At 42.8% G+C, this 26746-nt stretch overlaps 1 protein-coding gene across 3 annotated transcripts; it reads right to left on the bottom strand.

Moving 5' to 3' along the window:
- Positions 1–362: 362 nt before the first annotated feature.
- IREB2 (iron responsive element binding protein 2) lies at positions 363–23672 on the bottom strand. 3 transcript variants are annotated; one of them, XM_061447260.1, is made up of 22 exons: positions 23538–23672; positions 22138–22227; positions 18840–19005; positions 17753–17890; positions 15638–15847; positions 13912–13981; positions 12581–12764; positions 11884–12023; positions 10359–10530; positions 8936–9036; positions 8351–8467; positions 6940–7099; positions 6067–6202; positions 5286–5370; positions 4573–4729; positions 4158–4282; positions 3777–3881; positions 3359–3501; positions 2370–2517; positions 2159–2281; positions 1381–1566; positions 363–776 (listed from the first exon to the last, which is right to left on the bottom strand). In XM_061447260.1, the coding sequence occupies exons 1-22, from the start codon at positions 23554–23556 to the stop codon at positions 666–668; spliced, it is 2886 nt and encodes a 961-aa protein (XP_061303244.1). In that variant the 5' UTR covers positions 23557–23672; the 3' UTR covers positions 363–665. The 3 variants fall into 3 exon arrangements, with proteins under 3 accessions (XP_061303244.1, XP_061303243.1, XP_061303242.1); XM_061447258.1 differs by lacking the exons at positions 363–776; positions 1381–1566; positions 2159–2281; ... (1 more) ...; positions 3359–3501; positions 3777–3881 and having other exon boundaries at positions 4074–4282; positions 23538–23577; positions 23617–23621; XM_061447259.1 differs by lacking the exons at positions 363–776; positions 1381–1566; positions 2159–2281; ... (2 more) ...; positions 3777–3881; positions 8351–8467 and having other exon boundaries at positions 4073–4282.
- Positions 23673–26746: the final 3074 nt, after the last annotated feature.

The raw sequence follows: 26746 nt of genomic DNA, 5'->3' as shown, positions 1-26746 counted from the left end.
TACTTCTAGGCACACAGTATTTCATAGCATGAGCAGTTTTACATCTGCGTTCAGATGAAATATAATCCCATACTAAAGGTAAGGAAGTTCTGATCTGCAATACAGGATACCACAGGCCTCATGTGCACTGCGTTTTTGCACTCCCATAACCTATAGTGCAAGTTCAAAACTGAGGGTCTGCTTTAAGCTCTGGATGCAAAAATAAATAATAATGACAATAAAGTGATGTGTGGCCTTTACCATTCCATACCATCTGCTACCCTACAACCAACACACAGCAGTACACAGAGTTACAGGTGCAAGAACTGAGCGGAAACAACTGCACAAAGTCTCCTGACATAATAACCTTCGGCACGATCAGGTTCAGATTTTGCATCGTTTATTTACAAAATGGTCTGATAAAACATCCCCTCCATACTTACAGCTCTCTGCCACAACACACATGTTGATTTTAGCAATGTTTAATAGCACCATTAGAATATTATTTAAAATCAGGAAGGATCTTGTTGCAGTAACAATGATTCACAATCTTTTACATCCATGGACGAAGTAACTTTGAGCACACTAGGACTGTTTGCAGTTCCACAGTACAGATTCCTGGGTTCACACAAGGCAGTTTCAGCATTACCAGTTATGCAAGGTACCCATATCAGTCAGTCAGTCTACTACAAGAATCTCCGAGCCACAAAGTTTAGACTTCCACCATACTTGTATAAAGTTATCTCCATGTCGTTTTCAAACAAGGCAACCACGCTGAATACTTTTCCAGTGCTTGTCTTCAAAAGAAAAGCAAAAAAAGAGAGATCAGTTAAGAGTTTGGCTTTTGCTTCCCTTGGCTCAGTTCTCAGTTCACATCCTAACCCCACATTTTGATGAACACAAGCAAATTCACCCTGCCTATCTGCCACTGCAGAGCCAAGACACTGCTGGGAACAGAATGAAGGCCCATTTTACTCCATAGTGCAGATCCAGCTGGGAGCATGCTACGTACCTGCTGTTGACAAAGAGAAAGCCATTTCCCTAAGAGAGTACAAAGCATGTTACTATGGGCATAGCATGTGTTACTACAGGTCTTCTTACACAGAATGGAAAGCTGAAGCCTCTCTCAAATACTCACACCCATGTCTTGAAAAGGGCACGAATGAGACACATGACTCCATTCTACCTTAACAGGGTTTGGTAAACAAGGCCCCAAAGAACAATCAATCATTTCACATTGCAGTACTTAGGGAAACTTCAATAACCACAGCAAATTACTATAAGCTTGCTTAAATTAGGTTTTGGTTTTTTATCTGGTTTTCCATCATCAGTTAACTTCTTTCTGTGCTTTCAATTGTCAGTACATTCAAAAGAGAAATAAAAGAAATCCTGCAAAGATACCTTAATATCCAAAGTCATTCCAGGTGACAGCTCTGGAGGGAACAATATAGAAAACTGCTCTCTGCCAGTGAGACCCAAAGTACTTGGATTTTCCCCAGGAAGAAACTGAAGTGGAGCTATGCCAATCCCAATCAACTGGCTTTTATGAACCTTCTCATAGCTTTCAGCCAGGACAGCTTTAACACCCTGCAAAAAACCCAAGTGATTTTGTATTTCAGTACAGTAGTCAGCAAAATGCAGAAGTAAGCTTCAAATACACATTATTTCCAACATCTTGCAATTCAAACTGAACAGTAAAGCAGTGCTTTCTTTTCAGCTGTACAGCTACATGAAAGCAAATGAACCAGAGCAGGCCCACAGAGCACAAGATGGAGCTCTAAGACAGTGACCATGCTGGGGTTAGCAGGTGGGGGGTTCCAGGCAAGATACAGTTGCTTCCATTACTCTACATGAATATTCTGAGTACTAGTGGAAATCAGTCTCCAATAGCTGGATGCATAGTACCCCAAGGAGACCAAAAAGAGGTCGACACTGGATAAAGAAATAATTTATCTCCAAGTCTGGAGTCTAAGACAGGAAGTTACTTAGGAAATTTAGATTTAGCGATTCTCTTCTATGAGGGTTCCAGCAAAGACATTACTGAGAAGTCTTAAAACCAAAATGTGATCTTATTGAGGACAGTTTCTGAACACATTTATGCCCAAAACTAAACAATGTGATTTTAGATATTTCCAGGTAACACAAAGACACTCCCCAAAGTCAAACAAACCAGCAGTACCAGTAAAAAAGGCCCTTTTGCAGCCCAGTCTCTTGAGCTACCCAGTCCATACTTCTTTCCTGCTAGAATAATTACAGGGATGCCTTCTTTCTGGTAGAGCTCCGCTGCTTCAAACACATCTAGCTGTGGAGTAAGCAAGTGAAACAGTGTGAGTGAGCTGTAAACCTGCTGCACGTGTTCAGAGTCACTCTGTAAACAAACACATCTTTACCGTTTGTCCTGATGGGAAGTGAACTGTTTTGGGAGCTGGCTTTCCTATGAACTTATTCAGAAGCTTAATATTTGCAAAGGTACCTCTTGTCATCACAGCATCATTACCTCTTCGAGCTCCGTAAGAGTTGAATTCACGAGGTGTGAGTCTAGAATAATAAGAACATTGAAAAGGGAATCAATTGAAAGTGATCTGGTTTACAATTATATTGTGATTTTTATAATAATTATTGCAGTATCTCCAAGTTTTCAATGCAAGACGTAAATAACTATTTCTCCAACAAATGCAATTATAAGAAATCATAAACCAAATGTGTAAACCATTACTACATTATCCATGAAGAAAACGGCAATTTTATGTTAATTTATGACATTTTTATGGAGTGCTACAAGCAAGATGGTACAAACTACATGAGAATTATGGGGAGACTGATCTAAGAAACAAGCCTGTCTACTAATCCTCTTAGCTCTACCAGCATATTTATTAACAAGCGTTGTACCAAAATGAGAGCTTTACTCCCAGATCAAATGACCATCCTGGGATTAGAGGCCCACTAAGTCTTCCTCTGTTGCTCATAATTCTACTCATTCAGATTGAATGCAGTAGTTACAGAGGAGTCCACACCACAGGCTATTATTTTGTCATGCTTCACTGATACTGCAATAATTACACACCTTTGCGATATAATGCAACAATATAATTTCCAAACCATTCAGCAGCAGCTCAGCACCGTGTTGTGTTCCGTGTCTTTGGGAATTCCAGCTGCAGGATGCTCACTGATGCAGAGGTGAGTTACAGCATCAGTCACATTCATTTAGAAAACCTGGCTTCACTCTTTTTAAAACTTACAGACACAAGCAACAGTTACTACTTCACTTATCCATGTGTAATCTCCACTTTAGGCAGTCAGCTAACAGTGCTGATCAATTATTTGGCATGGGAAGCAGTGCTCTGATATAATTAAAGCTGTTAATATGAGAAGTCCTTACCCTTTGTTGGTCAGATACTTCGCAGCAGCACTACTCCTTGCAATGCTTCCAGCAGGGGATATGTGATCTGTAGTTACCGAATCTCCCAGATAGAGCAAGACATGGGCATTTTCAACTGGCTGTGGTGGAACTGGTTCTTTGGCCTGAAAAGAGGGGCCAGGCAGGGAGGGAAGGACAGACAGACAATAGTAAAAATGTAAGGAACATTTTTCTTACAAAATCTTTACATGCATAAGCCATATCTGCAATATATGAAGGCAATGATGTACAGGCTCCACTTGTTCCAGAGATCCAAGCAGTATTTAAAGGCTGAGAAATAACCAAATTAGTCACTCTAAGAGCGAAGCTTTACTGGAATAACTGTTCTGCTACTGAAGAGTAATACACATCATCTGGCAGAGAGATGCAGTGTACTTACAAGTTTATCAAAAAAGGAAGGACATCTGATGTAAGTAGATTTTAAATCCCAGGGAAACAGAGTTGACTCAGGTGCTTCCAGCAGGTTCCATCGTTTGTTTCCTTTCTACAAAAAAGTAACCAAAAAGAACAGAGAAACTGGTTTATCATTTTTACATTCTGAAACCAAAGACCTGCTGGTGGGTTTCTTTCTACCCTATACTGCAAGTTAACCTCAGTGGATATTACTTAAGAATCAGTATTTAATACAAGTACCCATCTCAGTTAAGTCCTCTTTTACAGTAAGGGAAAAAACTGACAAACCAATCTGATTCAGCTGGAAGAAACTACAAAGCTACATGAAATGCAATCTAAGTTATGGAGAACAAAAGACCATTCTTGCCTCCATTTTTTCTTTCAACTCCTTAAACATGGCTGATATCACACACTCCTCCTCCACAGTGTGAAGTTCTTTTCGGGTGGGCCAAATATCTCGTAAATAAATGTTTTCGCCATTGAAGCCAGTGCCTAAGGAAGATTTAACAGAACAGAAATTGTGCAGAATATTAGACTTCATATTTCTATTAGAATACGAATACGTCTCTATTCAGGTATTCAGAGATGGTACCAGACATGTGAAGAATTTTATCAGTTAAGTGGATGCTTTGCTTTAGCTATGAGCAACACCAAACACGACTGTGCTTACTCTTCATGCTGAAATGCATGTGAAGGAACCTCTTCTGCATATGCATTAGATGCAGAAACCTCTTCTACACATACATGAGATGCAGAAATAGAAGACGTATGGAAATACTTACCCAAAGGCTCAGTTTCAAAGTCTATCCTGACTGTGCCTGCAATAGCATAAGCAACTACTAGCGGTGGAGAAGCAAGGTAGTTGGCACGGACACAGTCACAGAGACGCCCTTCGAAGTTCTTTGTTCCAGACAACACTCCGCAGGCAATTATATCCCCCTGAAAGGCAGAACCATGGCTGGTTTTCTATATGACTTTGCAGTACTTCAACAGCTTATGTTATTTTTTGTTGACTAAGTCAGATGTGCTTTTACCATTCCACTTCAACTATTTATTCTAACACTTCAATTGAAAGGCATTTTGCTCTCCCACCACCCTTCCTCCTTCCTTTTCACTCCTGACCCTCAGGTGTGTTCTCCAGTCACTTCATTGAACTCCTCCCCTCCTTTTATTTCCTGCATTCTTTTTTCCTTCTTCACAGCAGAAGGATGCTGCAGCTGTTCAGGTACTGCTGGTTAAAATCACTCACACACACAGATCTTTAAAACCCATTTACAAATTGCTTCCTCCATAACATTAATCCTATGCATTTATCTTGCAATTTACATCCGTATACTACAAATACTATTACATTTATTTTACATAGCAATGAATTGCCATGGTCTCTGACATGCAGATGTGCTAAAATGTCACACAAAGACCAAACCAACAATAAGGCACATTTTGCACTCAGTGAGAACTGCATTTCTGTACTCATCAAGCCTTAGAGCTTTACCTGCTTGATTGCATTCCTGATGGCTTCTGGTAAGGGGGCAGTGTTTCCAACACATGTCGAACACCCATAACCGACAACCTCAAACCTACGTTGGAAAAGAACAATCAAGTTGCACATTAAATGATTACAAGCAGTTTGTTAGCAAAGCAGCTGTTCTTTCATTAGCCATCATTAAGAAGATTTTTTTTCCTCTGACAGTTAAGACCTTTTAGGACGTGAGCAGCAGACACCACATCTCACTGATGCAAGCAGGAGAGTACAAGGCAACATTTTTGCAATCAATCAAGTCAAATAAAACATCTCAAGATGTTGTTCCATAAGTAACAGCAAAGCAAAGGCAGTAACAATCCCCACAGAACAGAGCCAGGCACCATTACAGAATTATGCACATACTCTAGTTACTGCTACAAAGCAATCAAAACCAGGCCAAGCAACCCACGACAGCAGCAGTGTTAAGAAAAGATTAATACAGATTGCCCCAATAAATTTACATCCAGGTTCCACTTTTAACATACAGCAATAAGTGCATCCTCTCCTGTAAGACAATTACAATTAAGTAGATCACTACTGAATAAACAGAGCTCAGAGGAGGTAGAGATCTACAGAGTCAATTGTAAGGTGGGAATAAAATACAACTTTAAGCCTGCTAGTAGTTAAAATGACAACCTAGTAAGTTCAGAATTAGCCACCCAAACGAACAACCATCATATTTATCAGCCTGTATAAGCCCCATGTGTGCTATTGTCCTGAAGTGACAAATGAAGTGGGAGTTAAAACTTACCCAAGCTTACTGAGGTATGGCAATACTCCACTTGAACTGAGGTAATGTGTAACCATTCCACTGCCTGGTGATAAACTTGTTCTTATGTAGGGCTTAACCACTAGGCCAGCTTCAACAGCTTTTTTTGCCAGAAGTCCTACAGAAAAAAAAGCACCTTATATTAGTATATCCCTTAAAAGAACATCTTTATGATGCTACCTTAAAGTAAGCATACACCCCCAGAGGATTAGTAAACCTTCAGTTTGTTAGTCAAGCAACTACTTGCCTGAATAAAGTTTAACTCATAACAATGATTCAGGTTTTTGTTCCCATTCCTATAATGTCAATGCCCATTTTCTTTTCTGCAAGAAAAACATCTCTTTCCCATGTTCTAGTTGGCAATGTTAAATCCATTTATTATTCTTCTGATACAGGCCACACAGCCTCAAAGGGAAGCTTGCCTTGGCCCAGAGGGCCTCAGAATAAGCAAGCAGGGTCTGACAGAGGAGTAGCTGTTCTGGGACAGCTTGCAGAGGTATGGCACATACCCTTAACCTGTGACTACAGCACAGACCAACTGCTAGGCAGCTCCTGCATCAATTATTCATCCATCTGAAGACAGCCCTGACACTGGTGACCTGCTGAAATACTACCCAACATAAATATTTTGTCATTACTATCATTAACACTGGTTTATGTCACAAATTCTGGGATTCTATTATTGAAAAGTAACTTTCATTACATAACCTCCAGAACATACAACAAGCGTAAAGCTGAAAGTTTAGTGTCAAACCTTTAGGTCAAGTCATTACAAAGAATCTGCACAATTGAAGGTAAAGACTGTGTAATCAGAGAGGCACCATTAGGATCCAGACAGTCACTAATTAAACATACCTGCAGCAAGCATGACAGATGGATTACAATTGTTTGTACAGCTGATTACTGCAGCAATGACAATGCAGCCATGAGATAGCTTGTATTCATTTCCTTCATACTGAACAGGTACAATGTCATTCTGTTTCTCAACTGCAATCTGAAAGCCTTTAACACCAGACTAGATGAAAAAACACACACATTAGCAGTTACTACAGCACAGGAAGTACGATATTACAGTGAGATCAAGTGAACCCTCACTTTAAGATAACACTCAGTTGTCCCACTAGGAACCACCTGAAGAGATTTTTAAAGCCACCCTCAGTTCATGCCTCTCTCCATCCAGACAGTGGTCTTATCCTTCTTAATTCATCACTGCTTTAACTTCGCAACAATGGCAAACAAATGCCAGTCAAAGCATGGCTGATCCCACACATTCCTTGCTCATCAGGAAAGAACAATCCCTGGCAAGTACATGTCTACTACACAACATTTGTTTCTGAATTAGAGGAATACCTGAGATTTTTACTGATGATAACTAAAAGTAGACTAGGTCAATAACACTGCACACCCTCAGCTCTTCAGCACACAGTTATGCTCCAAAGGCCCCTTTCCACCTCAACCACACTGTGATCTGTGATCCGTTACCATTTCTCTCCCTAGCACAACTGACCATTCTGTGTTACACATCTCCTTACAAGCCAGAAGTGCTCAAACCAACAGAAAGTATTTTTGCAGTGTCTAACAGTGTATGCTTCTAATACTGCTGTCAGTCTTCAAGTTCATGATAAACACTAGAAATGAAGAGGCTTTCCTGTGTTAGCTGCATTCTCAGCTACATATGCATATCCCTAACCAAAAATACCACCTTCAGAGTAAATATATTTCCTTGGGGAAGTCAAGTTGAGAGGAAAAATCATTTCCTAAGTTAAGAATTCAGAACACCTATTAGCTACAGACTGTGTCAGTCTTTAGGCATCACCTTTAAGCTATGATGACTTCTCTTTTCTTATGGCAATTGTTTTGGAATAAAAGTAAAATAAAGCCATTTTGAAAACTCTACAAATGAGTAAATGTTTCCTGAGCTTATGCTATTTTTGCTATGAACCCCATGGCAGATGGGGTTACGGATGATCTTAAGGTCCTTTCCAACCCAAATCATTCTGATTTGATTTATCACTTAAAGGTTTATCCTCCTTAGCAATCTAAATAGTGAAATTAAGGATTTTTCCAAGTTCATGTTCCTGACAAACACACCTATGATTTACCAGCTACTATCCTCAGGACACTTGTCAAGCTAAAGAATATTACTGGATATGCTGTTTATCTACTTATCAGGACAGCTCAGCTGGTATGCAAGGAATTGAGTAACAAATACCATTCACGTAGGTCATAGGAAGTACCTTTTGAAGAATACATCAGTTGTACAAACCTTTTCATTTAAGCAGGCTTGGAAGTCACTTTTCATATTATTAACGGCCACTCTATCTTGGGACCTCTTGGGGCCACTGACATACGGAATTATAGAACTTAAACTTATTTGCACTACCTAAAAAATTAGAAAGAGAACAAAAAAAAAGAGAAAACATGCATCAATTCCAGCCCAACAGTACAGTGAAGGAGAGACACCTGGACCTCTTTTACTTTAAATTTGAGTGTTCCGAGACATGAAAACTCTGGGCTCCCCTTATCAAGCCCACCCACTGTAAAGGTCTACCCCTACTTACCCAAAATGTCTTAACACTACCCCTAACTTTTCTACCATCTGTAAGTTACCTCATCACTCAGCAGTGACAGGAGTTCTGTACCTGTTAGTTGCCATGAACTGTATTGTGCTTCCCTTCTTTCTCCCATCAGCTCTATATCCTGCAACATACTTTGCTTCTCAAAATTGTGACTACTATAAACGCAGCTTTTATTAAAGCAATAAAAATTACAGAAGGAGACAAATCTGCTATGGCAGCAGTACTTACTTATTATGAGAACCACATATAAAACCAAGTCATTTCAAGCATACCTGGGAATACTCAGGTTCTCCGGAAGAACTCTCATCACTCCTAAATAACTGCACAGCTTTAAGATATGCTTCCATGACCTCAAGCTTGGCCTTGTCAAAACCTTGAGAAGGGTAATTCAAACATGAGAAAAGTCACATTACAAAATATAAATAAACCAACCAAGCAATTCTCAGAAAATCAGACTAAGCACAATCATCCCAAGTACTGTTTTCCAAGGACATCACTTCCACACCCACTGGCAAACCCCAGGAGCTAGTCAAGAATTATGCACAATTAGCTTAACTTTCCTTCTTATAGCAAGGACCGAAATATGCTGCTCCAACTCCAGCAGTTGTAGCTCTAAGTTTACAGATTTGCCCCTGATGTTCACAAAGCTTTTCTCCATTAAGATTTACTTGTTGAATACAGGTCATGTGCCTAGCTGGCAACAGGCAGTAGTATCGGCTAGCGTTAGAAAAGGATGCATTTGTGCTGCCCTGAGCAGACAAAATGTGTTTGCTGTGCAATTAAAAATGTGTAATTCCTATTTCCAAGTGACAGATTTCAGTTTCAGAAAAGCTCAATGTGAACGAGTTCTTTTTGACATCTGTTACCCTGCAGCTTTCTCCCTTTGCAGTAGTTTGGTAAGGAACTGACATCCTTCCAGTTTAGCTTGACAGGTCAGTGAAATAATGCTCTTGAAAGAGGGAAAGAAAAAGAACGTGGAAAAATGTGGCAATATGTTGTGACTGGCTTTTTTTTCCACTTAGTTCTCATAACCATTTTAGATTGTGATTTTGCAGGGACTCTCAGGTGGTTAAGGGATCCATTTCATAGTGAGAAGACTTCTATTCTATACACTTTCCAAAATATAAATAAGAATTTTCTTCCTATATGTAGCATATATTGTAATGAGAATTTCCTTTTGTTTTAAAGGCTTACATGTGCTTTTCAGAACAAAGACTCTGGATGTTGAAAAATGACATGGTGTTAGTAAACTGGCTGTCAGATAAATGAACCAGCCACAAACCTCACGTGCAGCCAGCTATGCCCAGGCCAGGGCTATACATACAAAAACCACAGCCCCACTTCAATACATGGGATTCACAGACAAAATAAGCCACATTAGAAAACATCTGCACTGATAAAGCAGGTACATAACTCGGACTCAAACACCATTGGCTAAGTGTGCCACAGAACTAGCCAGCAGTGAATCTGTATGGCACACAATTTGTGGTAGGTATTACTCAGATGCCTGAGATTCTACTGGGTAAGAGAATGAAACAGCCTGTTACTGTACAGCACGTTTTTAGACCACAAATCCACCTCAGAACTCTGTAGAAAATCCCTGTTTAAGAACTATGACGTTTCAAGCAAAAAAAAATGCATTGCCACATATCTGAAACACGGAAACAATGAATCGCTGCTTTAAGGTCACCTTACCTGTATGCTTTAAGTGCTTCAGTGTCACATTATCAACAGGGAAAAAGCTCAGAATAGCACCATATTCAGGACACATATTTGCTATTGTGGTTCGGTCTGCTACAGAGAGCTGGGAAACTCCACTCCCAAAAAACTCCACAAATTTTCCAGCAACATCAGCTTGCTTAAGATGCTGTTTAAGAGAGGACACAACGATATTTGTTACGGGAAGAGCTACAGTGCAAGCAGTGCTCATTGCAACAATTTGCAACTAGCTAGTCATGAACATTTAAAACTAAATGGTGGACTTTAAGGCTCAGTCTCCAACAAAACCCAAGCCCCTTTAACATACTGGGTTCTAAACATCTACCCCACACCTCCATCCGCAAGCAAGTTCTGCAGATTTCCTAGTGGAGAGCAGATACACCCTTCCTCAGGCATCATGCCAGCGCAAGGAGAATGGAGTTTTCAAAGCATTCACTGCTCTTCAGTGCTTTGATGCTCTTCACCTACCACAACAGCAGCAGCCTGCACTGCCCTGGAAAAAAACCCATCTTCACAAAACAGGTTCTGGAGTTGCACCAGCTCACAGTCACAGACAGGACTTGTGTCTTGCAGGAATATTTTGGAATGAAAAGGGTATCCAGGGAAAGTTTTTAAGCTAGGGAAGAAGCCAGCAGGAGAAAAAGGGAAAGCAGGGCTTCTCTTCCCTGCCCCTACCCTGCACATGTACTTAATATATTCTTTTAGTGAAAGAGGGCCTGTAAATAAACCACTGGGGGGGGGGGACACCAACCCCTAAACACACTACTCTGGAGGACTAGTAAATTGTCGTGGGTTCAGCAGTAGCAGTCATGTTTCTCCTTCTTGGTAGCTGGTGCAGTGCAGTGTTTTGACTTTCGGCCTGGGAACAGAGCTAATAGCGATGTTTTGGTTTGGCCAAGGACTTTGTGAGCCTCATGCTCTGCCAGGGAGGAGGGGAAGCCAGGAGGAAGCAGAGACAGGACACCTGACCCAAACTGACCAAAGAGGTATTCCATACCACAGCACGTCATGGCCAGGATGTAACTGGGAGTTGGCCGGAAGGGCTGGGAGACTGCAGGGTTGGAGGAGGTATCGGTCGGAGCTTGGTCGGGCTTGGGGGGCGAGTTATCGGTCAGCTGGTGCTGAGGTGTTGTATTCTCTTCCCTTGTTATTTCCTTTATCATTATTATCATTGGTGGTAGCAGTAGTGATTGTGTTATACCTTAGTTACTAAACTGTTCTTATCTCAACCCGTGGGAGTTGCATTCTTTTCGATTCTCCTCTCCGTCCCTCCAGGAGTAGGGGGAGGGAAAGAAGGGGGGGGGGGTGAGTGAACAAGTTACCTGACTGGGTTTAAACCACGACATAAATAAAAATGGTTGGGGATTATTTGTATCTGTCTGCACCTCCATAATTAAAGATATACTAAAAAAATACCCCCAGCATTTAATTAAGTTCTCAGACAGCAATGGCAGAATTGGCAACAAGCTTTGCTTTGTTTGAAAAGGCATCAAACTCTTACCTTTGTAATGCTCACAACAATATCTATGGATGTAGCAAGCGGGCTGGCTGTGCCTGTCAGTTCACACCCAACAACCTCGGGCAAAGTGAGAGTAAGTGGCATCCCCAGCATCACTGCTTCTGTTTCAATGCCCCCAACACCTGGAAGGGGAACACTGGTTACTTAACTAATGAAAAGCAGCCTGACACTAAATATGTTGAGGTCCTAAAACTCTAATAAACATCTTCCTATTAATCCTAAGGGCTTGCAACAATAAACACTGCTGCTTCTCTGAGTCAAGTGCATCATTCTATCTGCAACCAGGCTATAGCAAGAAATGCACAAGTTCTAGCCAATGTTTATACATTAAAAATAAAACAAAGCAAGACTACTGCTGAAGTTAGACTTCACACTCAACCAGAGAATACTTTATGTCTAAAAGTAACTTTCCAAGGGAAACCATACAGAATTTTTACTGCATGTACTAACAGCATTTACTTATCAATTGGATTTTGGCTATTTTCTCTTTAAATTGACAATGAGCAGTTTTTTAATGGAAAAAATGTTAGCTGGGATTCCTTTTAGACAACAAGCATTCTGAACAACAATTCGAGACAGCTTGTTATGTCTGAGATAGAGGCATCCAGTAGGAAGAACACTCTCTCAGTAATGCGTATGACACTTCAAAGGGCTACCAAGTTACTCTTAGCATACTTACCCCAGCCCAAGATACCCAAGCCATTTACCATGGTTGTATGAGAATCTGTGCCAACCACGCTATCAGGATATAGAAAGTCTTTAACTTCAAAAACAACTCTGGACAAATATTCCAAGTTAACTTGGTGCGCCATTCCAGTCTCAGGTGGGATTATGGAAATGTTCTTGAAAACCTTGGAACTCCACTGTAGTTTTTCCAAATTAGAGGAAAAAAAAAAAAAAAGAAGAAAAAAAAGAAAGGAATTCCATTATTCCAAAGGTATATTCAATTCTTAGAACATAACTAAAAAGACAAGACTAATACACAAGAACACAGTACTTCCTATTTATGCAAGTGCCTTTTGCTCATTTGTCAAACAGAGGTACATGATCCCCTGTGACTTGGAAATTCTTAATCACCTAAAGCAAGCATTCTTTTCCCCCTGAAGACTAAATCAATAATTCATACCTACTGTTCAAAAGCTGGGCTGCATGAATGTCTTACCATCCAGTTCACACAACTGATCGCCAGCCCAGCTAAGACCAGTATTTCAACAGAACATAAGCACTTCTATTTATTGCAGGATTTGGTTTAGGTTTTACATTCCTGGATGAGACTGAAGATGCAAACTAGGAAAGTGCCTTGAACTCAGGAGCTCGATTAAAAAAAGCTAACATGGAAAAGTAGAACAAGATTCAGTGTGGCAGTTTCCCTCTTTAATAACGGAGAAGAAACCTCCCAGTCTACCCATATGAAAAGGTCATTTCACTGGATCCCTAAACCATGTGAAACCGGAGGATGAGGATCAAATGCTCATGTTGCAGACCCCTGGCTAGCAACAAAGAAGCAAATGTTCACAATACAAGATCCGCATCAAAAGCAAGTTTACTGGCACTGCTGCCCCCTCAGAGGGGCAATGTCTCAACATGGCCTCTGCTCAACATCTCCAACCCCAGTAAGATTTGTAACAGAAGTACAGATGGGATCTAAGGCATGGAGCTCATGAAAAAGCATTAAAAAGATTAATGCTTCATAAACACCTACTTTGTCCACTTCATTAACACTGCTAAGAGCCAAATCAGTGCAAAACTTTTTCAAGTTAGAATTATGAAAGATTATTTCTCCTTTAAAAGACACCTTGCTTTAGAGCTGCTGCTGCATAATGGTTTTTAGATTCAAAGTCACAAGCGATGTTATCAGCCAATCTTCTGTTCCCTTACTAAATTCAGATTTGAGTGTCTGACATTTCCAAATTACCACATTTATCATCTAAATATGAACATTGGTAGACAAATGAAGCAAGCTCTTCAGACAACCACAACACAATACAAAGCCCACAGGTACACACATACCTTAAAAAACTGAAGCCTCTCTCTGTTTCTGCCAAATTCCATCTCTTGATTTTTCAATACTGTCTCAGGCCTAGGAAGGTATCAAATTTACAAGCACTGTCATAATTTATTTTAAATTACAGACAAACAAGGTGTTGGTTTTGCTTGTTTGATGAAAGACTTACATAAGCCTGCAGCACAATTTGAAGTCATTTATTAGAACAAAGAAAATTCCTTCCTTGCAGCAAGCTTTCTCTGAACAGTGAAGAATAATCGATTTCATTTGTGCTGTCCTTGAGAACATGTTTACTCTGGGTATAGTTTGCTTATAGTATCTGATCTCAAAAATACTCATTTTAAGAGATCTCTATCAAGCATACACTTCAGTGCACAGAAGCTTTTCTTTTTTTCCCCAATCAGAAGTCTTAGAGGTTGTAAATTCAAAATTCAGTAAAGAACCAAGATGGTCACTAGCTCATGTAAAAACACACTCTGCATTCAGTACTGGCCCTTCAGCAACTGAGCAGAGCACCAGGGCAACTGTAACTATCCTCCATTCACATATTTCTGGCCTCCACATCATTTTTTTCTTCATAAGTACTCATCAGCACAGTCTCACAAAATGAGCTGTCTTTTCTTAGTTAAGTGTTATTTACTACAATACTGATACTCATAAAGGAGCAATCCACAATTTAAGAGGAATAACCTCTGCTTGAAGAGGGTGGACAAGGAAGGAAATACACTTGGTTTGTGCTAGGAAGGAAGCCCTCAATTTTTTAGAGGTGTATTTTACATCATGTCCCTTCCCTCTCTGCAGTGACAGAAGGTTAGTGGCTATCCTGCTTTGCAAAGCCCTGAGGGACAGTCATCAATCACACTGCAGCTTAATTAATACCACTGCTGCTCTGCTGCCAGAATCATCAATATTGCTGAAGAGATTCTAATACTGCATTCCCACACCTGTACTGAGCAGGAGTATTTGCATATCTATAAAACCACCAAGACAATCAGCATCCTATCACTGTGGGATACAGATTTGATCAGTTTTTAAATGCAACACCTGTCCAGCACAGGAAGATAGGGATCTGAGCAGGCCAGCAGACAAAAGAGGCGCAGCTGAAAGAGGAGGATGATGACATGTAATTGTCATAGATGGAATTGTACATAATGACCTGTTAATAATATTGGAAACCTGAAGAAGGCAGATAGATGAAGTTCCCCTGGGGCATTACATACAGGCAGGATACTCACTGACTTTCACCTCAAGGGCAGATGAACTGTAGAAGCTGGGGGATGATGCACAGGCTAGTTCTAGCTCTTAGGTCTTCCTTAACAGCCAGAGGCTTTTGAAAAGGTCTCACAGAACAATTTAAAAATTACCTTTAGAAATAAATCAATGCTTATTCACTGACGTTTACTTTGTAAGAGCCAGAGGATTGCCCCAATGCTTTGCTGTCCCTATAAAGAAATGAGGGAAGGCTCCAAATTCAATTTACAGATCACAGCCATGAGCCACAGAGCTGTCCATCTGCACCAGGTTTAGTAAAGCCCTATTTGAAAAATACAGAAGATAACGATTGCAGACAAATCTGCTACATCAGACCTGCTTCTAGATGCTGAAACCTGTCTACGGCACGCGTGAAGAGAGTGCAGGAGGGTGTTTAGAAGCCAATCCCACCTCTGAACTGTCACAGGCAGTGGTTACCACCACAGAAGGGTACAAATAATTACAAGGAAGGTTTCGTACTCAGGCACGGGCTGGAGATGGAAGGGACACAGGATCGGCGTGTTCTCGATCTGTCCCGGGCTGCGAGCGGCCTCCCCAGAGCCACAGGGCCCCCTGCAGCCGGCCTGACCCCTGCAGGGCACCTTCCGAGGCTGCACCTTCAGCAAGGACAGCTTCGCCACCGGCTTCTGCGCGTCGCCACCTCCAGGGTTCGGAGCGTTCTGGATAGCACTGCAACAGCAAACATAGGAGCCGTTCAGCCGTCAGGCTTTTTCCTCCTTTTCCTTCTTTGTTTCTTTGTCTTTTGCAAAGCCTCCCAACACAACATACAATCTGACAAAGTTGTTATTTTACAACAACCCTGTTGCAAAGTTAACTACATGGGATAAACTCAGTTAAATAACAGTCTGGTAATAAGTGAACAGAACCAGATTGTCTGAAAGATTAACACCAGATTAACTCCTTCACAGCACACCAGAGATCTTTGCAAGCAAGTTTTAACCTTTTAAGGTAGGTATAGCCTCATCCAAGTAGTGGATTTCAGTACTGAACATGTTTCTTTTTAAGATAGTGCTGTACATGCTCTGTTAAATCCACAGAGGAATGACTGCAAACAAAGCTTTCTCAAGGAAAGAAAAGGAACTTCATTATTTAATTAGGCTTTTCACACAAATTCCCAAAGGCTCAGATAAATTTCATGCACTGTTCAAGTCAGAAGATAGCAAAGTTGTTGGGGTTTAACAATTCAAGTCCATATAGCATGCTACCCTCTCTTTGTACAATATTCAGTCTTTGCATGAGAGCAAAGAAAGCTTGTTGTGAAACATTAATGACCTTTTACCTCTCAATATTCACCAATTCAAGGATTCAGAATTAAAGCTCCTGCTTTAGTATCAAGAAAAAGATACTTAGTTATCCAATTGCAGGATATTACATGGCCTTGTCTAAATCCTAGCCTAGTCTGACAGCCTCCCCTGACCAACAGGACATGGAAGCCACATAAAAGCAGCACAAACCATCCTGTAGCAAAGGGTTTCTTATCACAGACCAGCAGCTGCCAAGATCCTGCATGCCTTCCAACACGGAAACTACAGAGGCTGGATTTATCATTACGAAGCAGCATGTTGAGACCTTTTGCCAGCACTTAGTCCTTCTGAGAATTTTAGGCAAGCCTAATTGCAATCAAATCAGCTGTCCCTCCAGACACAAGGGTGGACAGAGCATGCAACAAAGACAACACATAGGCAATGCAACAGCGAGCTGCAGCTTCTTGCTCTTCACTCTTCCAATACTGACCAAACTGAAATCCTCTGTGCTTGGAAGGTCTACACAAACTACTCACACACCCATGTCCACTTGGCCACAGGCTTTTTCCCACTTTCAGAATTCCCAAAGAGCTTGTGCAATTTATACAATTCTGCATGAGTCTGAAAGGCTCCACAACGGAGGGGAGCTGCATTATTTACTTAGTGTTTGCTTCAGCACTGAGCAGAACTCAAGTTTTTCCTCTTCTGCAGTATCATGCTTCCAGCAAAAGGCAGCCCTGGGCTGTTTTCATCACATTACTGCCTGTCAGAACAATGAAAACCACGTTTCCAGTCCCGATACTTTTCCAGGCTCCTACAATTACACAACTGCAACTATCTGCAGCCTTTTTTAAATCTGTGGTAAAATGCAGGCCCATAAGAAAAGTTAAATTAGTCCTAAGCTATGGGCTGAAATGACAGCCTTTCAGTATGTCCTACAGGATTATGAGCCATTCTCTGGAGCTGTGACAAGGCAGTCACAAGGCAGAAGGATTTAACATAAACAGTAAAAACAGGGTAAAGCAAAATGACAAACTCCCTCTGCCTCATTCTCTTCAGGCATATTTTCTGGAAACCATGACAGACCCAGTTATTTTAGCCCAGAATTTGGGTTGTCAAACAGCTTCAGTCCCAAGCCAAAACCTTCCTCTCCTTCAGGAGTGTTACTTCATCCATTTTCATCCAGCCCTCTTTCAGACACCATCAGGTATAGCATCAAGCATCCACACAGGACAAAGGATTTGATGGGATAGTACCAAGACCAGAGTGACTCTGTACTTCAGTACCACACAGACACATATAGTCCATCCAAAAACATGCGCTATGTTACCATTTGCTGAAATCAATCTGCAGAGAGTGGTCAACGGTGAGATCAGTTGGGCAGGCAGGATTGACTTTCGCAGGATCTCCTCCAGCATTTCTCACAGCTTCTCTCATGGCAGCAAAATCCACCATTGCTGGAATTCCACTTAAGAGATGGAAAAACCAAATAGTATAACAACACAGGACATCAACTCACTAAAATACACTAGCTTTTTTCCACTTCAAGTCCACATCTACCCAAGTTCTACTGCAGTAATAAACCCCTACTATTCTAATCTCTAAATTCAAAGGAACTTGAAACATTTAGGTTAAGAGTTGGTACTTGTTCACAAAAACCAACAGCAGGTTTGAATATAACATACCCAACAAGAGTACAGGAACACCTCAGAGGATTACACTCCTCTCGTCTTGCTATGCTTCTTAAGTGTGATGGTACTTTAACACAGAACTGATTTTTAGATCTTTACTACCTTTTCAACAGAACCTTGCTATGCAAACAATGAGCATGTGGGACATTTAACACCTTCCTTACAAAGCCATTTATGACGCTCATAGTACTGGATGGAAATACTCTTGCTCCTATCAAATAAAGTGTATCTGAAGTAGAAAACTGAGGACATGTTTATATACCACAGTACTATATAAATGTTCCTGACTTTCCTTGCTAAGCAGAGGTTACCTAATTTTCAGTAATACCACAGTTCCTTTTTTAATTATCTCACTTCTGGATAAATATATGAGGAGTCAGCAATATTTAATCTGCAGTTATCTCATTTATTTTGGAGAACTGTCAGCCATCTGGCTGCAGCCAAAATGTCACCACTTTGATTTGTGTTTTGGCTCTTATCCTACCCAGTGCTCCTTGTCGGCCAACAGCTTCAGCCTCACCAACCTGTGCTGAAACCAGGATACCCTGTGGAACTCCTACACTTACATCACATGGCATTAGCATGAGGAGCCTACCGGGTAACACAGGCAGTGCACAGGTTTCTACTGATGCTTCAGTACTATTTATTGTCAAGCCAAGGAACTGTATGCACAACTCATTGAGGCTGCAGGGATTGAGTCAGTGGTTCCAGCATGCACACACTTACGTAAAGTCTTGAAGAACAACTCTGGCGGGACAGAAGGGCACTTCAACATTATTCTGTTTTGTCTTCCAGTCCAAGATGTTCATAGCATCTGTTTCTTTAACTAAGAAGCCATCGCAGTTACGGACACTGGATTCAAACAGCACTCGTATGGAATAAGGCAGAGTATCTAGGGCAAAGCAAAGGAGCTCTGTTAGTGCAACACCTTCAGCTTCAGGAGTTCTTTAAAAATTACAATCCCAGTGTTCTAAAGGATTCCACTTTGCTAGGGACTGGAAGGATGAGAGCTCCAGGAGCCTGCTCTTCCAGTTGCCTTGGGGCTTGATCTTCATTGCACAATATGGAACATACATTGTGGAAACTGAGTTATCATATGGGATTGGAATGGAAGATACCAATGGCTTGACCGCACTGTGTTAAGGCAGTGACATTTAAGAAGGTATGCTATGCTGGCAGGAGAAGGATGAAAGGAACCTAGAGCTGGGATTACTGATCAGAGGGGGAGGGAAAGCAACAACAGTTAGATTATTAAGAAATATTTTTTCAATTCTATATTTCACCTTTTTGTTACTTGAGACAAAGCCAAAAGCATCCCATGACAGATTATGTTTTTAAATAATTGACCAGAAACTATTCTGCCACATGCCTTAAAATTAAATCCATTTCTTAAAATATAAAGAATGACATTTAACCAAATACAACTTCATTTCGTTACTGATCTGGATTAAGGTATTGACTAGAAACAGCTTTCTGCACAAAAAATATTAGGGAACTGGAAATGAGAATCAAAGAAGTGGGAGGAGAAAAAAGCAGCAATGTTATTACTCACTGCAAACAACTATAAAAAAAAAAAATCAATAGTAATTTCTCCCCAAATCCCATTATTTTCCACAGCACCGTGCAAGCAGACAAATGACCTTGAGAACAGTGAGAAATCCTAAAAACTAGTTGTAAGACAGTGAAACAATTCAGTTCAGGCTTTAGCAAGAAAGTTAAGATTTGGTGGTCTCAACCTAACCCACAGGTTTGACCACAAACTGTTAATACAGTATTTACTGACCCTGTTCTCTTTGGGTCTCTTTCTCAGATATTGCCCATTGTTGTCTCATTAGACAAATCACCCAAAACAATGGAAGAATGTTATCAAAATCACATCTAATCAGCTCTAATGCCACCACTTACTTGATTTAAAAACCAAGATACTAGGAGAAAATTATTCTGCCTTTTCTTGGATTATAAATAATATGCAGTGCATCCTTCGAGTGATAAACCTAAGCGTCCAAAGGGCTGCTTAGCAGCCATGGAGAAGCAACTATCTCTCTCCATTAGGCACTAGCAAGCTCACGTCTGCAATGCTCTGCCTAGTTTTGGGCCTCTCTGGATGCAGATCTCAAGTAACCAGATCACATCCAGTGAAGGGTCTTCTGGGACTGCAGTACCTGACAGAGGAGCAGCTGGGAGAACTAGATTTGCTCACCCAGAGAGAAAGCTGTAGTGCACTAACTGTAGTCACCCACAACCCAACAGGAACTGCAGAGAAGGGGAGGCCTGACCTGGCATCTCAGAAGTACAAAGTGAAAGGACAAAACTAAAGTCAGAAGGTGCGGGAAGGGACACTGTGACTGGACACAAGCAAAAAGAAGTTCACAGAGAAGGTGGTTAAGCACAGGATTAGGAAAGGGAATTGAATCTCCATCCATGCAGATTTGCAGAGCTCAGTTGAGAAAGGCTCTTCAAGTTCACTCAAGTCCCAGCAAGCAGCTGGACTAGTTCTACAGATGCCCCCTCTGCCCTAAATCATTCTGAGTTTGTTCTAGCTACCATTTTCCCCATAACTGAATACTATTTTCAAGATTAGAAGATGAGATGCTCCCTATTAAACAGGCAAGTAAATCAATTACCTTTTACATTCAGAATCTGATAAATTTAAGCAGGCTCTTATTGTCAGATTACAGTCAGAAGCCTCAAGGCAAAGGACAAAGAGGTAAAATCCCAAATTATTATTCCAGCAACAAATGCAATAAGTAATTCCAGATGCTGGATTTGCCATCAGTGCTGTTCCACACAGTATCTATGTTTTATTTAACATCTTGCTAACTGCAGTTAATATGAGGCTTCCAACTTCTGCACACAAGTTTCTATTGGAAGGCAAAGACGCTCTATTACATTCCTTAAACTCCTTCTCCAAACCTCTTCAGAAATATCTCCTGCTGCTCCAAGCTGTATGGCATGCCTTTGCACAAAGTTCCATTTTCTCTATACATTTCCACTCCTGTCACAGGGCTGTTCAAAAAGCTGCTGTAGAACAGACTGGTCCTGTTACCACCACACTACTGCTTCTTCCTGGGCAAAGCCACCTGCATGATTATTGGAAAGATTAACTTTGTTTTTGCAAGCAGTAGAACTGTGAAAGAACACATGGCTGTCACACAGAAGTTCCAGCAGAAGTTCTCCTCTCTCTTCCCTTCAAACAACAGAGAAGCGCTTACTGCTGTCAAATAAAAGTTTCAAGTATAATTTTTTAATTAAGAAATGTCTCACAAATTCTGTGAACACAGAAGAGGAATTCAGACCTTACAAAACTGAAAAAAAAAGTCCCAAATAGCTTTAATATATACCTCAATAAGTACTTCAGGAGTTTAACATGAAGGCAAAGGGAGAGAACGATGAAAGTATGTTCCGATTACCAGCAGCAGTAAGGCTGTTCCAGCTGACAGTGATCTATAGCTGTCTCAATGTACAGTCGTCCCCATTACACAAGAACATACTCTGTATTTTTCAACAGGGACCCAGACACACAGACCCAAAGTCTTTTTGGCACGTACCACTCCCTGTTATTACGTATTAATGACACGCTGAGATGAAGCAACTGTATAAACACCACAAAACCTCATCTTTTCTGCAGCAACTGCACTAGAAGCTATGTTCAAGTAAACACACAGTTACCGATTACCTGAAATTGCTGGTGAGGTGAAACCCAGAAGCAGTACAAAATGATGGCAAAACCTGTATTTAGGTTTCAAGTACTGTCTCTTCCTTTTTTTCCAAAAGATAAATAATTCTGGAGTACTGCTGACAACTCCAGCAGCACCTCTACATTCTCCCTTACTGAGAAAAGGCTATAAATATTGCCCCCTACCAACTTCCTGAAGCAGTAGGACCAGAAAATGAGCAGCTTTCAGATACACCAATTAACAAGTCACATAATGGTGGTAGCATCTCCTACTATTTCACAGCAGTATGTGATGCGTGTTTACTGCTGGTACCATCCCAACTACAAACAGACAGAAAGCATCATTACCATACTTGGCGTCTCCCAGCTTTGAGACATTGTAGAACTTCTTCTGTGGATAGTTTTCTAATGCTTCAATTACGGGCTGGTAAGGGCTTCCTGAGGGGGAAAACAAGAAAGTTACAGCCATAAAAGAATGGAAGGGTTGATCACTAGTAGAGGACTCGTAACAACAGCTTTTTATCCTGGATTTTAACAATAAAAAACATGCCCCTAGGGCTGTAAGGGAACTGGAACATGGAAAGGTTTCTAAATGGATTGAAACACCTAATGATATAGATGGGTGACTAAGATGAAATGTAGAAGTATCTGTAATACCAGGTATACACAGGTCATGCAGGCAATCAACACAGTCACACGCCTGAATACATTTGACCTTTATTGTCTTAGTTTACCATCTCCAAAACAAGATAAATGCACCTCACCAACTGAGATAAGAGGTACAGGTTTTAATACAGTAGGAAACACCAGGCAGCAAGCACCAGGCTAATGACAAGCTAACGAGAGACAAAAATAAACCTCATAATAGCTACTAGGTGGAGAGAATAAATTACTTCTTGAGAGGAGCTATTCACAAAAAGAACGCTTTAATTCAGTCGCTGGCAAGCTAAAGGGGCAGTGCCAATGATGGACTCCCTCAGGCCTAAAGAGCTTCATACAGTAAAAGTTTAAGAAAATTAGCCACAGATTACAAACAGTGGGGAAAATGGTGTTGGCTCTGACATCACCGAGCAAAGCCAGCAAACGCTGGATCTGCAGCACACTTGCCCTTTGTTTGCTTTGATCTTAACGCACTACAGTTACACTTCCATCGCAAAGCCTACGCTCCATCAGCGGCAGCTGACAGACAACTGCGTCATCCACACGCCGACCCCGGTCCAGTGGGTACCGACGAAGCCTCTCCCCACGAGCCGGCACTGCGGGCATGCCACCCCTCGCTCGCCACAGCGTTCGCGGCGGAGGGAGCCGAAAGAAGGACAAAAACAGCCGCTGGGAATAACGGGAGGCCCGGCGGGACTGGCGCACCAGCGCGGCCAGGCGTCCCGCGCAGCCCCAGCCGGGCCCGGCGCCGAGAACAAAGCGGCTGGAACGGCGGAGGCAGCGGATGCCCGGAACAGCGCGGGGGGAACCCGCCATGGGCCCGACAGCGCTCCCGCACAAAGGGCGGCCACACAACGGCGCCGTGCGGGCGGAGAAGTAAGGGAGGGGGCAGCGCGCCGAGGATGTGAACCGCCTCGGGCCGCCGCGGCCGTGTTCGGGGTAGGCCGGGCCGGCTCCGCTCCACCGCCAGCTGATGCAAAGGGGGCGAGGCGGCGGCCCAGGCTACGGGGGTCGCGCCGGGTAGGACAGCGGTGAACCCCGGGAGCGGGGACCGCGCCACGGCGAAGGACGGCCGCGCTGCCACTGACCTGGCCTGACAGGGTCCATCGCTGGCGACCATATTAGCGCTGCAGGGGCGGGCGGCGGGGGCCGGGGGGAGCGGGCCCGGGCGGGGCGGGGCGGGGCCAGCTCTCGCGAGACTGCTCGCCGAGCCCCACCTCCTTGTGCGCAGGGTCTAGTCTCGCGATATGCTAGGACTGTCCCACCCACAGCCACGCTCCTCCGCTCGCGATACCCTCCATGCCTCAGCGGAGTAAAGCAGGTGAGATCTCGCGAGGCTTGGCGGAATGGGCGGAAGTGGCCAAATGAGGGAAGCCGGATGCTCTCGCGAGACTTGTGAGGCCGATGACGAACGCAGCGGGGGGCGGAGCTGCCCTGTGGGACAGCGCTTCGGGCCGGTGCGTGGGCGTGGCCGCGAGCATAGCCTATTGGCCGCGCCCGGCGGCGGGAGCGCACACGTCACGTGGCTGCGGGCCGTGCGTGTGCCGGTACCCGTGGCCGTGGCGGAGCGGCGGGAGGGTGCGGGGTGGCTTCGGCACCGCTGCGTGCAAGGTTTGCCATGAAGCGCTGCAGCGCCGAACCCCACCGGCGGCGTCACCGGAGCGCCCCGCAGGCGCGCTCCAGAACCCGTGTTACTGTGCGCTTGCCTGCAGCTCATCACGTTCTCGCCTTCCGCTGCGGGAACAGCACACACCGATCTGCGCGGGCAGAGATGGGGCCCGTGAGCTGGCCCTGCGGGAGCCGGGGGAAGACACTGTTGGTATTCACCAACCACTCCTAACCCGGCAGGGTTACCCTTGCTCTGGCACCCAGCTGTGGTCTTAGTCTATGATTCTAGATTTCATCTTTTCCTTCTTTTGCTTTCAAGTGATGATCTTGTTTCACAGCGGGAGGATGGAATTTTACTGTTGTCTTGATCTGCAGTGAATGGTGGCAGTGTGTGAGGTCACCAAGTCAAGCAATACGAGTTTCTCCAGGCTATGACATAGATAATACCTAGGGCTTAGACACTAATACAGCCAGAATGATCACCAAGCTCATCGCCAAGATTACCAAAAAGATGTCTGTGACTCAGCTCCTAATTGCCCTATTTTCTCTTTTGCCTGCATCTGTCTTGACCTAAGCTACCATTGCCTTCCTGAGCTGTGACAGGATGACTTGACACACTGATTGCAAAAGTTTTACTCAAAACTATATGAACACCCATAGCTCTGGCATCAGTTTACCTGCTCTAGATCACAATGATGTCGGTCATACCCTTGAAAAGTGCAGGTGGAAAGAACTGGTCAGTGGGAAGGAAGGTGGTGGTGTGGCCAAGTAATGCCTAGAGGAGCTCCTGAGTTCGTCTGCATACAGCACGTTCAGGATGCCCAAAGCTGGCTGTTCCTTTGAACAGATTTTTTCCATGCTGCATCTTACTTACAGCTCTTACCTGGTTGGACCAGCACAGTCAAGGGCAGTTTCCCCCCCTGCTCCTCAGCGCGTGGCTGCCTCACAGGTGCTGGCCACGCATTTACTCCCAGAGGACTTTGCAGGAGCTCCTGGGGTCAATGCTGGGAGGTTGCTGACAGCAGAGGAAGCGTTGGCAGACAGGTGATGGCAGCTTTGTCTCTTGACAGGTTCAGATAAGATACATCTCCAGGGATGTGCTGCACCAGCACTGACCCACTTGTTCTCCTTTGTGAAAGACGCCTCTGGTCTCACAGTGCTGAGTCCATGGGATGCCAGTCACAAAATGACTTCTGGTTATCCTCCACTGTGGGCTGAATCTGACTGTAGTGGGTTGGATACAGCCACAGAAAGGAATCTGAGTGAGTTTGGAGTATTTCCTGTTCACATGCTAAATCCTTTAGCACCAAATGTTTAGGGGTTTGTGCCCTTGTTACATATCAGAGAGATTTTTGGAAAACTAATCCCATATATATTGGGTTTAACACAATGTTTGGCTTTCAATAGTGATTTATGCTGAAAATTTTCTTTCTTTTTGCTTACTAACACCTGGGCTACTCCACTGTTCTGCATACTTCTTTTGTGTGTGCGTGATTCTTTTGGAACCATAGAGTCCTTTAAGGTGGTGTGTAACAGTCAAGGGACAACAGTGGTTTTGCAGTTTCCAGAATGGTTTCTCCATTTCCAAGCTGGCATCCAACATTCTGAAATAAGTCAAATTCAAGGGAGAGCTTATCCAGAAGAGAAATGGAGATAGGTTGCTGTTGTAATTAGAGCTGACAGAAGCAGGCTAAATGGGAGCGTCTTGGTGAAGAAGAGGATGTGAATGGAATCGTTCCACTTCTGCAAAAGGCAGTCACTCCATTGAGAGAATTTCGGTATTGTTGTTCTCCATATTTCAGCCTTCAGAGAAAGCAGTTTTGTTGTGGAAATGCTGGCTAAACAGTGTTCTCAGGTCCACGTTCCGTGGCAGTATCATACAAAAGAGAGACCATATCAGAGAAACCAGAGAAAACCAGAGAAATGTAAGGCACTTTTCTAGTTATGCCTTTCTTTGTCTTCCTCCCTTTTCCTCTAAAGACAATAGCAGGAGCAACCAGGCAGCACCCACACTATGGTCTGTCCAATGGTTTGAAGTTCAGGTCTTTGAATCAAATAACTTCTAATCCTGACTACAGCAAACTTCCATATGACTGGTGCATTTAGAGCTCACATGCAGTAAATCTTACCTAGTTCTAAGGCAGTGAGAGAGCTGCAGCGGAGGAGGGTAAAAAGTTCCATGCTTAGCTGTAGGTGAAAGAAGTAACAGAGGAACTGAAGGGGTTTTCCACATCAGTGAGTTTAGGAGAGGAAAACTTGGGAAACCTCTGCAGAATGTTTACTTCAGCAATTCAGGTCAGTCCCATCAGTTAGGTCTAAGATCCGCAAGTGAATCTACAGAGGAGGGTAAGGCACAGTAACCTATGCACGGAATATGTCAAAGTTGGAGCTAGTTGGGGCAGCCAATAAAAGATCACAAAGGCATTTTGACATTGGCATATTTTCCGTAACAAACTGGGGAGAATCATCAAGTTCATGGACAATTCGTAAGACAGAGATGAAGTAGTGGCATTCCTGTATGTCTTGTGCCACAGCAGCAAAGCCACAGGAACTGGGTGAGCTGTATACTAAGAACATGGCAGGTTGGATATTCCTGTAAGAACATGACTGAATATTTAGTTTTGATAACGGTTTGAGATACAATCTTTGCTTTGTAATGGCTTTTCTTTTTGTAATACAGTATCCAGCA

This window comes from Pezoporus flaviventris, unplaced genomic scaffold, assembly GCF_033815535.1.
Source record: "Pezoporus flaviventris isolate CSIRO_AGI_PZ_B2104156 unplaced genomic scaffold, CSIRO_AGI_Pfla_v1 ptg000006l, whole genome shotgun sequence".
Classification (NCBI taxonomy): Eukaryota; Metazoa; Chordata; class Aves; order Psittaciformes; family Psittacidae; genus Pezoporus; species Pezoporus flaviventris.
This window is presented reverse-complemented; position numbering and strand designations above follow the sequence as displayed.

Bases quoted from the DNA above. Each gene is read 5' to 3' on its own strand.
- IREB2 (XM_061447260.1), bottom strand. The intron at 4,283-4,572 runs GTAAGTATTTCC...AATCTTCCTTAG, and splicing joins CTTTGAAACTGAGCCTTTGG to GCACTGGCTTCAATGGCGAA. The intron at 2,518-3,358 runs GTAAGGACTTCT...TTATTATTCTAG, and splicing joins AAGTATCTGACCAACAAAGG to ACTCACACCTCGTGAATTCA.